Source organism: Balaenoptera borealis (genome assembly GCF_965194805.1).
Source record: "Balaenoptera borealis genome assembly, contig: HAP1_SCAFFOLD_981, whole genome shotgun sequence".
In the NCBI taxonomy this organism is placed as follows: domain Eukaryota; kingdom Metazoa; phylum Chordata; class Mammalia; order Artiodactyla; family Balaenopteridae; genus Balaenoptera; species Balaenoptera borealis.
Window position 1 is genome coordinate 188,868 of NW_028123228.1, and position 13,948 is coordinate 202,815.

Consider the following 13,948-nt stretch of genomic DNA (forward strand, 5'->3'; position numbering starts at 1 on the left):
AGAGCTAGGAGACAGAGCTGGTTGCAGACCTTTCCTCTTCCAGCCTTTGGTTGCAATTGTTTGGCCCATAATTTGCTAGCTCTAGTTCCTTGGGCCACACAGGTATCCTGCCATCTCCAGCTCTTGTTATATGTGAGAGACATTCTGAACACTGTCCCTTTTTCTTTGCACAGAAGTATATACAGTGTGGCAGTTACTGTAATCTCCTCCGCCTTGCAAACAGCCACTCTAGAATCTTGGACCTCTAGGACTCTCTGTCTTGCATGCTTGGGGGCAAGGCCAAGCAAAATGAAGAGGAGAATAATTAGAGAAAGAGGAGGACGTTGGTGGAGAATTGGGAGCAGGTAAGGTGAAAGGGCACAGGAGAAAAGAGATGCATGTAGACTTTTTGGTTTCTGTGGGAAACAGGTTGACACACTTGGGCCTCATTTGGTATTAACAGAACAGAGAGTTAAAGATCTAAGTAGCTAGATAGTGTGCAGCAACTGCCATGAAGTCTGTACACTGAAGAGAACAGTCTCACATCTAGTTTTCATTTTGTTTTATGTCATAGTACCTTATTTATAGCATTCACTGGTGTGTTTGTAGAATACAGATGTTTTCAAATGCTCTGGTTTTGTCTACATGGTTATCTCCTTGTCCTGTTTGTAAGGAATCCAACATTGTAAGACATATTGCATGTTTTTCTCTTGACGATTGTTGACCTTGAAGCGTCATGAACTAACTTGAGCTGTTGGATTCTGTGGAGAAACGTTCAAAAGGGTCTGTGAAAAAGGCACTGTGGTGAGTCGCATTATGCACCCGAGCGTAAGGAGCAGATATCTGCCACCAGCCCAGCTTGGCCTGGATTGCCTCTGTTTTAGTTCCCCTGGTTAGTGCTTTTCTCCCTAACCACTCTTGTGACTGTGATAATGTGAGTAAGGGCGGAGTTGCTAATGATCTATGTGTGAGGTAAGCTGGTTTGAGGGAGGAAATCTATGGACCTAGTCATTTTCCTTGGTGGTAAGCTTTCAGGGGTGCAGAGATGGATCTTCCTGGGGCCTTTTCTGGTCCCAGGAAGATATCGCATAGATGGGACCTCCCAAGACACACATTGAATCTGTAGGCCTGTTTTTCCTATTATGAGGTACGAACGAGTTTCTTCACTGATGGGGATGATGCTTATCTGAGAAGAAATTGTGAAAGGTGGTGTAGTGTAGAGGTGTGGCTTAAGCTTTTAAGTTTTCCTCCAGGTTTTTCCCCTAAGCTTCCTACTTCGGACGGCCTACTTACATGATACTAGTAGGTGATGTCCGGCTAACAACTTTCTAAATATACCTGCAAGCCAGATCAGTGTCTCTTTTCTCTGTATTCCCATGGAAATCAAGAGTCCCGCCGAATTTTCCATCGAAACAGTTGATTTGTGTTGTCTCTAGGAATTCTAAAGGGCGTACCGTTGCTTCCTAACCGGTGTCATTTGGGAGATCCGCCTCTGTACGTTCAAATGATTAATTTTGAGACTTTGCTCATGTGTGCAGTAAACCCTTGAATTCCCTAAGACCTTCCTTTCCTCCATCTCCTACCCCATTAAGCCCGCTTCAGTTCATCTCCTGAATTTCTTTGGAATCTGTCAGCCAGCTCTTCCTCAACTTCCTAATACTGAACTTGCCTGTCTGTTGCGATTAGGTCCTAACTGGTGTCCATATATCTTGTTTCCTTCCAATCCACTCTTCACACAAGAAACCTTCAAAGCAAGTTGGAACGTTGCTCATAAACATCGCTCACAAGCATTGTTTTGAGAATAGAAAACACACTGTTGGCCTTTAAGACTCTGCGTGGTCTAGAATCCTCTCTGCTTCTCTAGCCCCATCTTGTGCCACTTTTGCCCTCACTTTCTATGCTTCAGATACACTGAATTAACCTTAGTTCTCACTCATCTGACAGAAGTCAGTTCAGATACTATTTTTCACTGTGATTCCTAGCATTAAGGAATTTGATTATCAGGTTTTGTATGAGGACTATTTCATCAGGGGTACAGAAGTTCTGGCCATCTCTGGTTTTGGATATCCCTTATTTGTTGAGACCTTTGCGTTGTTTGGTTGCCTTTTGTCTGTTTTCCAGATGGGAAAACAGGAACAAGGGAAGTATAGGTTATTACTAGGTGGGGTTGAACAAGTGGAGCAGCAAACTGCAAAGCAGAAAGAAGAGGGACGTACTATAGAGGGATATGACTTCCATTCTCAAGGCGCCTGCATCCTGTGCAGGGAGACAGCCTAACATAAAATGTGCCTAACAACAAATATATTGACTTCTTACTAAAAATCTCCAGTTCATAGAACCGAGGGGTTTGTACCTTCTCCTTTAAAAGTGATAGTCCTGGGACTTCCCCGGTGGTCCCGTGGTGAAGACTCTGCGCTTCCAATGCAGCAGGCGTGGGTTCAATCCCTGGTTGGGGAGCTAAGATCCCACATGCTGCGCAGCCAAAGAAATTTTTGTCGAACGTTATACTCCTGTATTGTTGGCTTTAGTGGTTTAGATTTTGTTGTACTGTTAAGAAGATTTCAGTTTATTTACCGGGAACAAACAACACATAATGTAAAAATAGTTTCCCAGAAACGATTTCCATCATTCTCTTCCTCCCTTTCTCCCGCAGACTGGTGTTTCACCTTGACAAGTTCTCTGTCATTCCATAGGAAAGCTGTCTGGCTTGGAGGTTGCAATCCCAGGGAATTTTTCATCAGCGGGGAAGTCTCCATCACTACAGAGGAATCAAGGGAGAAGTCAGTCCCTGGTAAGTGAGATGCTCCCCCTAAACACCAACACAGCAGTCGTGTACCTTTCAAGGGGTTCAGGGGCAAGATGGGCAAGGCATTTCTACTAACTCTTCTTAAGGATCACGGACAGTGCCCTATGCTACGAGGTAAGCGGTGACTGCTGTAGTTCTTACTGGTGATCCTTTCCTGTCACTGATTCTCGGCTTTCTTTGTATTTCATAGGACTGTTGTCAGTCCAATACAAAATGAGTCTTATTTTTAAAAACCTGAAATGTTTTACAGAGCCTAGCATTCTCATATAGGGTCCTTTCCATTCTCCCCACTTTCCCGAGGGGCCAAGAACACTTCACACCATGAACTAGGAGAGGGGGTAGAGCCCTTTCTGATGAAATACATCAACAAAGACAGAGCCTTAGCCTGCTTGCTCTCTGGACAGGATCTCGGACCACAAGGTCTTCAATCCTGGTATAAATGAAGGAAGTGAGGACAGTTCAACTGGCACTCTCATAACAAGAGTTCTGAAACACCTTCCGAAGAGACTATAGCAGTAGATGAGGGAAGGGAGTGCTACAGTGTGGCAGTACAGGGGGAACGATCGGCTACAGCAGTGAAAAGTGTGGTACCGATTGGTGTGCTCTCGGGATTCTTGTACATGTAGCATAGATGACCTCTACGGTGGCCCTCCCACCTTCCCACCTGCATTAGGTGTTCTTTTTTTTTGTAATTTATGTTTATGTATTTATTTACTGTTTGAACTTATTTATTCTACGTATTTATGTTTTTGGCCGCACTGGGTCTCTCATTGCTGTGCACGGGCTTTCTCTAGTTGGCGGCTAGCGGGGGCTACTCTCGGTTGCGGTGTGCGGGCATCTCATCGCGGTGGCTTCTCTTGTTGCGGAGCATGGGCTGTAGGCACGTGGGCTTCGGTAGTTGAGGCTCACGGGCTCTAGAATGCAGGCTCCGTCGTCGTGGCACATGCGCTTAGTTGCTGCACGGCATGTGGGATCTTCGCAGACCAGGGCTCGAACCCGTGTCCCCTGCATTGGCAGGCGCCACCAGGGAAGCCCTAGGTGTTCTCATATAGAGTCTAAAAACAGAGAGCACTGAGAGAAGGTAGTGGTTATTAAAGGCTCAGGATCTAAATTCTACCTGTCTCTACACCCCTTCCCAGCTGTCGATTTGACCCCATTTTTGAATGCTGACCTCATTGTTCAACTTTTCTCTGCCGTCTGTATACTCACCTTGAAAACTTGTTTCTGTGATGCGTTGAGCAGACACAGGGTGGCAGACTGCAGAGGTGGAAGCTGGTGGTCGGATATTTGTGGGCTGAATCTCCTTCAGTCCCATTCCCATTTCTGGTTGCCCAGAGGCCCTACTTCCTGTGTGTGACGCCGAGCCGTAGGATTGCGGGCAGGAGCCAAGTTCTCCATACAGTAAAGACCCCAGTGTGCCTTGGTTACAGTAATATACCTGGCTTCCTTCCTGGCAGGGAAGTGACAGGCGGCTATGCCCCTGCTTTGTTCGTGGGCCTCCTGATCCAGCAGTTCCCTTGGCTCTGCCCCTGTCGTCAGCTGCCCCTAGGATAACTCTGAGCCCTAGCCACTTCTCTGGTAGATTTCCCTATTCCCCCACTACAGTCACACCTGAATAAGGCAACTCAGACCTTTCAGAGATGTGTCCTGAACCTCTTGTTTTCTGAAATACCTATCTGGTGGTTGTGAGACTTAAGGCCAGCGTCCCCGAGAGACTTTTTCTATTTCTCCTAGTAAACCTAGACTCATCTTCTGTCACCTTCAACTCTACTCCAATTGTGTTCTTTCAACCCAGACCTCTGACCCTGCTTTTTACTTCTGCCATTTCATCCTCGCTCCTGCTTCCTTTCCTAAATCCATACGTCTCTTTTGGCCTTCCTAGCCCTGGGCCAAGTTCCTTCCTCTTTGCTCAGTTTTTACCCCTTTCCTTCATTCTCCCATCCAACTTTCAGTCCTTCCTTTCTCACGCCCCAGTTAGCAGCATCTGAAAATTCGAAAGGTTTGTTACTCGTCTATTAATTGTATTCCATTTACTTATTCAGTTCTATACCTATCTTACCTGTGTATGGAAGAACAGCTGGTAGCCAAGGTGGCACCAAGAATCCTAGCAGCTCTCACTTGACGTATCCGTAGTAGTCGGCAATTTCCATTTCGTTTTCCCTCTCGGTGAAAAATTGCAGCTTGCCCGAAGAGGTGTATCTGGCAGCATTCTCCCGTTGTTGTTGAGCCCGCCTCTTCATGGCCTCTCGCTCTGGCCTCTGCTCTTGTTCGATGGGCTTTGACATGACTGGCTCAGGCACGTTGGGTTCCCTCCATGGAACTCGTTGCTTGCTGAAGTCTTGGAGTAGAAAGTGGGTTTGGAGCTTGGGTGGGGACTGGCGCTTATTCACAGCAGGGGGAACAGGCTCCCGCTGGAGAGGAGCGCCAGATGAAGTTTTGGAGGGTGCAGGCCTAGGAGCAGCAGACTGAGGGACACGAGGCTGGGTATGGTTGGTCCAAGCCGGTTGGGTTGGGTTGGTCACAGTTGGCTGAGCTGGTTTGGCGGGGCCTGGCAAAGAGGCAGGAGCTGGCTGGGATGAATTGACTGCAGCAGGTTGAGCTGAGTCAGTAGAACCAGGCTGGGCACGGTAAGCCCCAGCAGGCCGATGTGAGGCCAGAGACTGTGGCCTCCGAGGAGCGGGTCGAGCTTGAGGCTTGTCCCAGGCAGAAAAAGGCAGAGGTATCAACTTGACCTTCCCAGGAGGAGGCCGCTCATACTGGGCTGGAGATGGACACTCTGTTTCAGCACTGCTGTCTGGTTTCTGGGCTTGGACTTGCGTTTTCTCAGGACCCTTCCCCTCACGTGGGGTATGCCGCCATGGCTGGATAGCTGGGGGTGGCTGGGGGTCTTTGGGGTTGCTTGACTTTCCCAAGAGCCGACAGGAAGAGAGCCCAGTTTTCGTCTCATTCTTCTTCCCCAGCGCATGAAGAACCTTCACAGACTCCAGCATGCGCACGCCAAGGGAGGTTCGAGGCTTTTGAAAGCTCTGTTGGAGAAGCTCAGTTTGGTGTTCCTTTCGCTTCGTGTGGGGGATTGCTGGCTTCTCTTCTGCCTTGACTTTGTTCCCTGACTGCTTGTTCTCTTCAGCCTTGTTTCTCCCTCTGGTCCTTTTGGTCTTTTCCTGCCCGTGGCTCTTAGTTTTGCTGATCTTTCTGGATGCAGCTTTCTGAGGTTTGCCTTGAGAGTGCTTGGCCGTGTTCACAGGAGCCCTGTCACTGACTGCAGCGTGGCATATAACCACTTCTCCCCCTAACAGGCACTCTGGATTCTTTGGCTGGATTTTGGCCTTGGGAGCGCCACTGATAGGCTCAGAGGCTTTCTGTTTGTTCTTCCTGGGTTGATCAGAGGGAACCTTTATGACACTTGGCTTTTCCTGCACCTGATTCACCTTAATGGCTCTGGTGTCTTTAGCTTTGATCACGTTGGGACCTTGGGATTGATCAAGATCTTTCAAAGGATTAAAGAGCTGGGGAAGGTGAATATCCTCCGCCAGTGTAGTAATGTCTGCAAGACCACTGCTAGGTTCAATCCCATTTTCAAGTGTCCCTAGGTCCTGACGACTCCGGCTGTTCTCTCCCAGATCAGCATTTTCAGAACCAGGCTGCTCCTCTTGGCTGAGGGGATCGGTGCAGGCCAGCGGCTGGTGAATATCAGGGATTCCTAAAGGGAGTAGTGGAGGATCTTGGTTCTCTGTTGGGATCTGGTAGGCATCCAGAGGCTTTGAAAGCTTGGTTTTGATATCATCCACGTGCTTACTCTCTATTTGTCCCTGGCTTGGAGCTGGAGGCAGGGCCAGGAGACGCCTGGCACTCTGGACTGGAGCTGTCACTGAAATGTCCCCAAGTTCAGATGGTGGGTTACTCTCAAGTATGTGGCTGTTTCTGCTACTGCAGGACTTGGGGAGTTCTTGACTTTGTGTCACACAAAACGTCTGGCTTGGAGGTTGCAATCCCAGGGAATTTTTCATCACCAGGGGGGAGGTCTCCATCCCTACAAAGGGATCAAGGGAGAAGTCAGTCCCTGGTAAGTGAGATGCTCCCCCTAAACACCAACACAGCAGTCATGTACCTTTCAAGGGGTTCAGGGGCAAGATGGGCAAGGCATTTCTACTAACTCTTCTTAAGGATCACGGACAGTGCCGTATGCTACGAGGTAAGCGGTGACTGTTGTAATTCTTACTGGTGAGCCTTTCCTGTCACTGATTCTCGGCTCGCTTTGTATTTCATAGGACTGTTATAAGTCCAATACAAAATGAGTCTTATTTTTAAAAACCTGAAATGTTTTACAAAGCCTAGCATTCTCATATAGGGTCCTTTCCATTCTCCCCACTTTCCCGAGAGGCCAAGAACACGTCACACCATGAACTAGGAGAGGGGGTAGAGCCCTTTCTGATGAAATACATCAACAAAGACAGAGTCTTAGCCTGCTTGCTCTCTGGACAGGATCTCGGACCACAAGGTCTTCAATCCTGGTATAAATGAAGGAAGTGAGGACAGTTCAACTGGCACTCTCATAACAAGAGTTCTGAAACACCTTCCGAAGAGACTATAGCAGTAGATGAGGGAAGGGAGTGCTACAGTGTGGCAGTACAGGGGGAATGATCGGCTACAGCAGTGAAAAGTGTGGTACCGATTGGTGTGCTCTCGGGGTTCTTGTACATGTAGCATAGATGACCTCTACAGTGGCCCTCCCACCTTCCCACCTGCATTAGGTGTTCTTTTTTTTGTAATTTATGTTTATGTATTTATTTACTGTTTGAACTTATTTATTCTACGTATTTATTTTTTTGGCTGCACTGGGTCTCTCATTGCTGTGCACGGGCTTTCTCTAGTTGGCGGCTAGCGGGGGCTACTCTTGGTTGCGGTGTGCGGGCTTCTCATCGCGGTGGCTTCTCTTGTTGCGGAGCATGGGCTGTAGGCACGTGGGCTTCGGTAGTTGAGGCTCACGGGCTCTAGAATGCAGGCTCCGTCGTTGTGGCACATGCGCTTAGTTGCTGCACGGCATGTGGGATCTTCGCAGACCAGGGCTCGAACCCGTGTCCCCCGCATTGCATTGGCAGGCGGATTCTTAACCACGGCGCCACCAGGGAAGCCCTAGGTGTTCTCATAGAGAGTCTAAAAACAGAGGGCACTGAGCGAAGGTAGTGGTTATTAAAGGCTCAGGATCTAAATTCTACCTGCCTCTACACCCCTTCCCAGCTGTCGATTTGACCCCATTTTTGAATGCCGACCTCATTCTTCAACTTTCTCTGGCGTTTGTTATACTCACCTTGAAAACTTGTTTCTGTGATGCGTTGAGCAGACACAGGGTGGCAGACTGCAGAGGTGGAAGCTGGTGGTCGGATATTTGTGGGCTGAATCTCCTTCAGTCCCATTCCCATTTCTGGTTGCCCAGAGGCCCGACTTCCTGTGTATGACGCCGAGCCGTAGGATTGCGGGCAGGAGCCAAGTTCTCCATACAGTAAAGACCCCAGTGTGCCTTGGTTACAGTAATATACCTGGCTTCCTTCCTGGCAGGGAAGTGACAGGCGGCTCTGCCCCTGATTTGGAATCTGAGATGGTGTTCCCTGAGCAAGGCTGGCAGAAAGCGATGGATGTAGAGGGACCATGTTCTTGGCGTCTGAAGTTTTATCATCCTGGGCTGCCAGAAACATGGAGGAGGCAGCTGTGTGGCGGTCAGTGAGTGCCAGAGTAAAGTCTCCGAGTGAAGAAGAATTCTTTTCAGTGCTTGCTGTGATGTCCCACTCAAGAACACCTGGATAGGAAGCAGCTGAAGTGGAGATCTGGCTGTGGTCAGTAACTCCAGATAACATAGTCGTGCTAGAATGTTGGTAAAGGTAGGCACTACCCATGAGTGTCTGGAAAGGGGTACCGGTAGCCGATGCCGAACTGACGGCAGGGGCAGAGACTCTGGAGAAGTTGCAGACGCTTCGTGTTAGGGAAGTTGCATTGCTCACCACAGGAGGAGAATGCTGCAGAGAATTTAGAGTTCCAAGTAGAGATGGATGTTGGAAATTTTCTGTAAGAACAAGAGGGTCATGAAAAACTCAGGGAGGTTGAGAAATTCTCACTACGTTTGAGGAACGGCATCATCTGAAGGTTCTTGCTATCAGGACACCTCTACTATCACTACTTCCTGAGAAACCCAAAATCAGACAGTTGATGATGGCTGTAAGGACTGAGCAGTTTTCCACTCTTCTCTATTAACTGCCTGTGCTCCCATCTTGGGCACAGACGGGCAGAAGAGCCAAGTGGTGTGGTTCAGAGATTGTTCTCTAGGCTGGAAGCAACCTTCTCCCTGCCCTGTCTTTCCCTTCAGCCTGCACTCGTATTGACTTCTATGCTATTTCCTAGACTGGAAGCATTTTAGAACTAGGAGGCCCTTAGAGAACTTCGATGTTCTCAGTCTCATTTCGTGAGTAAGGAAACTGAGGCTCAGAGAGGTCGGGTTGACTTGTTCAAGTTCTCTCATTATGTTAGTATCATTACCAGGTTTCAGAACCTAAGTATCCTGACTTCCTTGCCAGGACTCCACTCTGAGCATGATACTGCCAGAAAGCAGGAGAAATAGAACTTATAATATAGGCATTTTTTTTGTCCATTAGAAAACAGTACGGCTGTTACCATTGTCGTCTTCAGTGTCTCCCTTTGCTTGTGCAGTTCCCACGCTATTACCTAGAGGTGACGTACAGCTCAGTCCAACTGGTGAATTGAAAGAGTCATTTTTGCCCTCTTCAAGCCTGGTTTCTCATCCTACCTCAAAATGATTACCCGAAAGTGGATTTCTTAAGTGCTTTTGGAAAGGGAAGAGTTATCTGATTACTTCAGATTACTCATCTGTAAAGTGGTTATAACACCACCACCAATAATAATAGCAGTAATAATTAATAGATGAATAAGCTGATCTATTGCGTATGATTTATATGGAGGAAGATACAATAAGTTCTAGAAAGACAAAGAAAAATCATGACAAGCATATTACGTTAACGAAAAAGAAATCCATAGATATTAATGAAAACTGGGGTATGTGGCAAGTATCGAAGCCTAATGAATTTACTAACAAATGGCATTCTGTACTATCCATGCAATATTATGAAAGTGAATTTTGCCCACTCTATTTTAGTGAATACTATTAACCAGAAGACACGATGGAGGTGATAGAGGTGAATGAATTCCTAGCCAATGCATACAGACAGAGAAGGTATGTCAGTAAAAAATGCATAACAAGCAACAGAATGCAATAAATGTGCATGTATAGGTAGCCACAACACATATAGACAAGTATTTCAATGAAAACCGGTACGAAGCAGACAGCAAAATAATAAGTGTAAAAGAGTTTCATTATTGTGCTCCTTCATATTTTTACCCAGCAAGTAAGAGGTATTAAGCCTAGGAGAAATATATATTTCAATGAATATAGCTTATATAATAAGCAGAAAGGAAGCTTAAAATGTATCAGGAAGGTTTTTGGATTTATCCTAGAACTTAGATTAGAATCATCTTCAGCATCCAAGAAGATGGCATCCCAAAACCTCAAAAAACCATCATGCCTAGAATCCAATTAAAAAAGATTTTCAAATGTAAGAAAATCCACAGGACTCCACAATATGGTTTTCGATAAATGTGGATGTTTGTTTGTTTTGTTTCTTTGGCCGCGCCGCGTGGCCCTGGCCGTGAAAGCACCGAGTCCTAAGCACTGGACCGCCAGGGAATTCCCTAAGTGGGGGGGGGGAATTAGAGATGTGGGGCTTGACTTTTTCTTCTTCTTCTTCTTCTTCTTCGGTAGCTAAGATCTACAAGCGAACGATGGCTGTTGATCAATGTGCTCTCTGTGTTAGGAAGGAAATAACTGTAAAAATGAAAAGCAGCCTTGCCTTAGAACCTACATATCACACCAAGGAAAATAGTCCTTCTGATTCAATTTAGAAGATATCACTTAAAATGTTGAATTGGTGAAATGTCTACCTAGTTTAAAAATTAGAAAGAATAAAACACTGAAAAGCAGCCCCCTAGATAACCACTGTGGTTGCTTGTTTATAGGAGGCATCATTTCTAAAACGTATTTCTAAAATGTTTATATTCAAAACTGTCAAGTGGCCAACTGTATTCAGAGAGGCAATAAAAGAAAGAAAACGGAGTATGACTTTTCTGATAAGCTGCCTTTCCTGGTGATCCCCTGTTCTGGCCTTACTTTCCTTCTTAGTCTGTTAATGTAAGGGTTTGCTACCATCAACTTGGTTTTGCCCTGCTCTGAGCAGGTTTCCCTCTGTGCTGTTTCTGCTTTAATTGAAAATCTTTGGTTCCCATCAGCATTCCATTGCAAACTCCGTTTTTCTTGAGAGCTCCTCTATGCTTTCCCTCTTCATTCTTACATTTTCTCCCATCTCTTGGTGCCTGTTGGCCTGTGCTAATGAAAACCATCCTAAACTTCCTTACGCTCGACTCTGTGCCTCCCTGTAGAGCCCAGTACTCTCCATCCTCTCTCCCTATTCTCTCTTTTCAACTAGTCGAAATCCTAGTGGAGGGAGACCATTAGAGATGAAACATCTTGGTATATATTGCTAGTTTTCTATGTCCCCTGGCTTTTCTATGTTTCTGTTGAAACACTCTTGAGAAGTGTCTGATTTCGTTTTCTACATGGGTACCCTTTAAGGCTCAATACTGGAAAAGAAGGGGATCAGAGTGATCAACCCAACGTGGTATCCTAACGTAACAGTTAAGGAAAGCAACAGGCTTTGTGAGACAGCCAGTGATTTGTCCAAAGTCACACAGATAGTAAACGTCAAAGTCAAAAGTGAAATTAGGTCTCCAGACGTGTAGTTCAATACTTTCCCTCATTATTCCATGCTATTTTGAATCTCCTACTCAATTTAGGGGCAAAAGAATCGAACGCAAAACTTTCCAAAGTTTCTTTTCTTACCTGACATGGTCAGAGAAGAGGAAGCATCCACTGCAGGTACCAGGGATGAGGAGACAACACTAGAGGATGTCCGAGTGGCTGCAGCTGAACGGCGCACGTGTCCAGTACAGAGGTCACTGGTTACTGGTCCAAACAGCTCCACGGAAACCCCAAGACTCTACCAAGTGGTAGTAGGTTTGGTAGGAGAGTGATGTCACAAAGCAGGCAGTTGAAAGGTATGAGAGAGCCAATAGGGAGGTCCGATCCCCAACAGGAAGGCGGGCTTGGGTGAAGAGAGTGTAGGAGAGCTAAAACAACACCTGAGTTTCTGAGCTCTGGGGAGGAAATCCTAGAAGACAGATTTACCTCCCCCAGGCTCTTCCATTAGGGAAATCATTGCCACATTTCTTACAGACGTTCATTAATACACTGAACTAAGAGTTACTTATATTCTACAGAGTATTCTATTTTATGTATCATATACTTAGAGCTATATAGATCTTCTTTAATTAATAATCCTTAGGAAGGAAAGAGCCATCTAGTTTGAACTATTACAGTTGTTCTGAAATCATATGTGTCTAATGAGTGAACTGATAGCAGCTTTTAAGGAGCCAAAGTAGGGATTAAGAAGCTCTCTTTGTAACTTGGTTCAAGAGTAGGGTGAAGTTTCTTGAGTGTACCTTGTGGAGAATGTTGTGGTCCAAGGCTCTTCTCTTTTAGTTTCTTCTCCTTGACTCCTACCTTCCTTGGGCTGGGCTAGGCTGGGGGCCAGGTTGGACTTGCGACTTAACATTTCACTTCTGCTTTCTCTTTTTTTTTTCTCTTCCATTATGGGCATTGCTTCGAGGACAAGCCTTGATCTTGCATTGGACGTTACTTCCTGTCACCTTCCAGCAGCAGGAGTCTTCTTTTCAGTGCTTGATGCTTCACGAAATAGACTCTGCCCGTTGGCAGCAAATACCAGAGAGCTAGGAGACAGAGCTGGTTGCAGACCTTTCCTCTTCCAGCCTTTGGTTGCAATTGTTTGGCCCATAATTTGCTAGCTCTAGTTCCTTGGGCCACACAGGTATCCTGCCATCTCCAGCTCTTGTTATATGTGAGAGACATTCTGAACACTGTCCCTTTTTCTTTGCACAGAAGTATATACAGTGTGGCAGTTACTGTAATCTCCTCCGCCTTGCAAACAGCCACTCTAGAATCTTGGACCTCTAGGACTCTCTGTCTTGCATGCTTGGGGGCAAGGCCAAGCAAAATGAAGAGGAGAATAATTAGAGAAAGAGGAGGACGTTGGTGGAGAATTGGGAGCAGGTAAGGTGAAAGGGCACAGGAGAAAAGAGATGCATGTAGACTTTTTGGTTTCTGTGGGAAACAGGTTGACACACTTGGGCCTCATTTGGTATTAACAGAACAGAGAGTTAAAGATCTAAGTAGCTAGATAGTGTGCAGCAACTGCCATGAAGTCTGTACACTGAAGAGAACAGTCTCACATCTAGTTTTCATTTTGTTTTATGTCATAGTACCTTATTTATAGCATTCACTGGTGTGTTTGTAGAATACAGATGTTTTCAAATGCTCTGGTTTTGTCTACATGGTTATCTCCTTGTCCTGTTTGTAAGGAATCCAACATTGTAAGACATATTGCATGTTTTTCTCTTGACGATTGTTGACCTTGAAGCGTCATGAACTAACTTGAGCTGTTGGATTCTGTGGAGAAACGTTCAAAAGGGTCTGTGAAAAAGGCACTGTGGTGAGTCGCATTATGCACCCGAGCGTAAGGAGCAGATATCTGCCACCAGCCCAGCTTGGCCTGGATTGCCTCTGTTTTAGTTCCCCTGGTTAGTGCTTTTCTCCCTAACCACTCTTGTGACTGTGATAATGTGAGTAAGGGCGGAGTTGCTAATGATCTATGTGTGAGGTAAGCTGGTTTGAGGGAGGAAATCTATGGACCTAGTCATTTTCCTTGGTGGTAAGCTTTCAGGGGTGCAGAGATGGATCTTCCTGGGGCCTTTTCTGGTCCCAGGAAGATATCGCATAGATGGGACCTCCCAAGACACACATTGAATCTTTAGGCCTGTTTTTCCTATTATGAGGTACGAACGAGTTTCTTCACTGATGGGGATGATGCTTATCTGAGAAGAAATTGTGAAAGGTGGTGTAGTGTAGAGGTGTGGCTTAAGCTTTTAAGTTTTCCTCCAGGTTTTTCCCCTAAGCTTCCTACTTCGGAC

General features: G+C 46.2%; 1 protein-coding gene across 13 annotated transcripts in view; it reads left to right on the forward strand.

The window, feature by feature from the left end:
* Positions 1-13,948, forward strand: part of LOC309621775 (uncharacterized protein) — a 243,846-nt gene that overhangs the window by 164,865 nt on the left and 65,033 nt on the right. For all 13 annotated transcript variants that reach the window (XM_082409122.1, XM_082409116.1, XM_082409121.1 and 10 more), the window contains one exon: positions 2,633-2,770. In XM_082409122.1, coding sequence (XP_082265248.1) covers positions 2,633-2,770 — 138 coding nt within the window. The remainder of the gene's footprint in view (positions 1-2,632; positions 2,771-13,948) is intronic.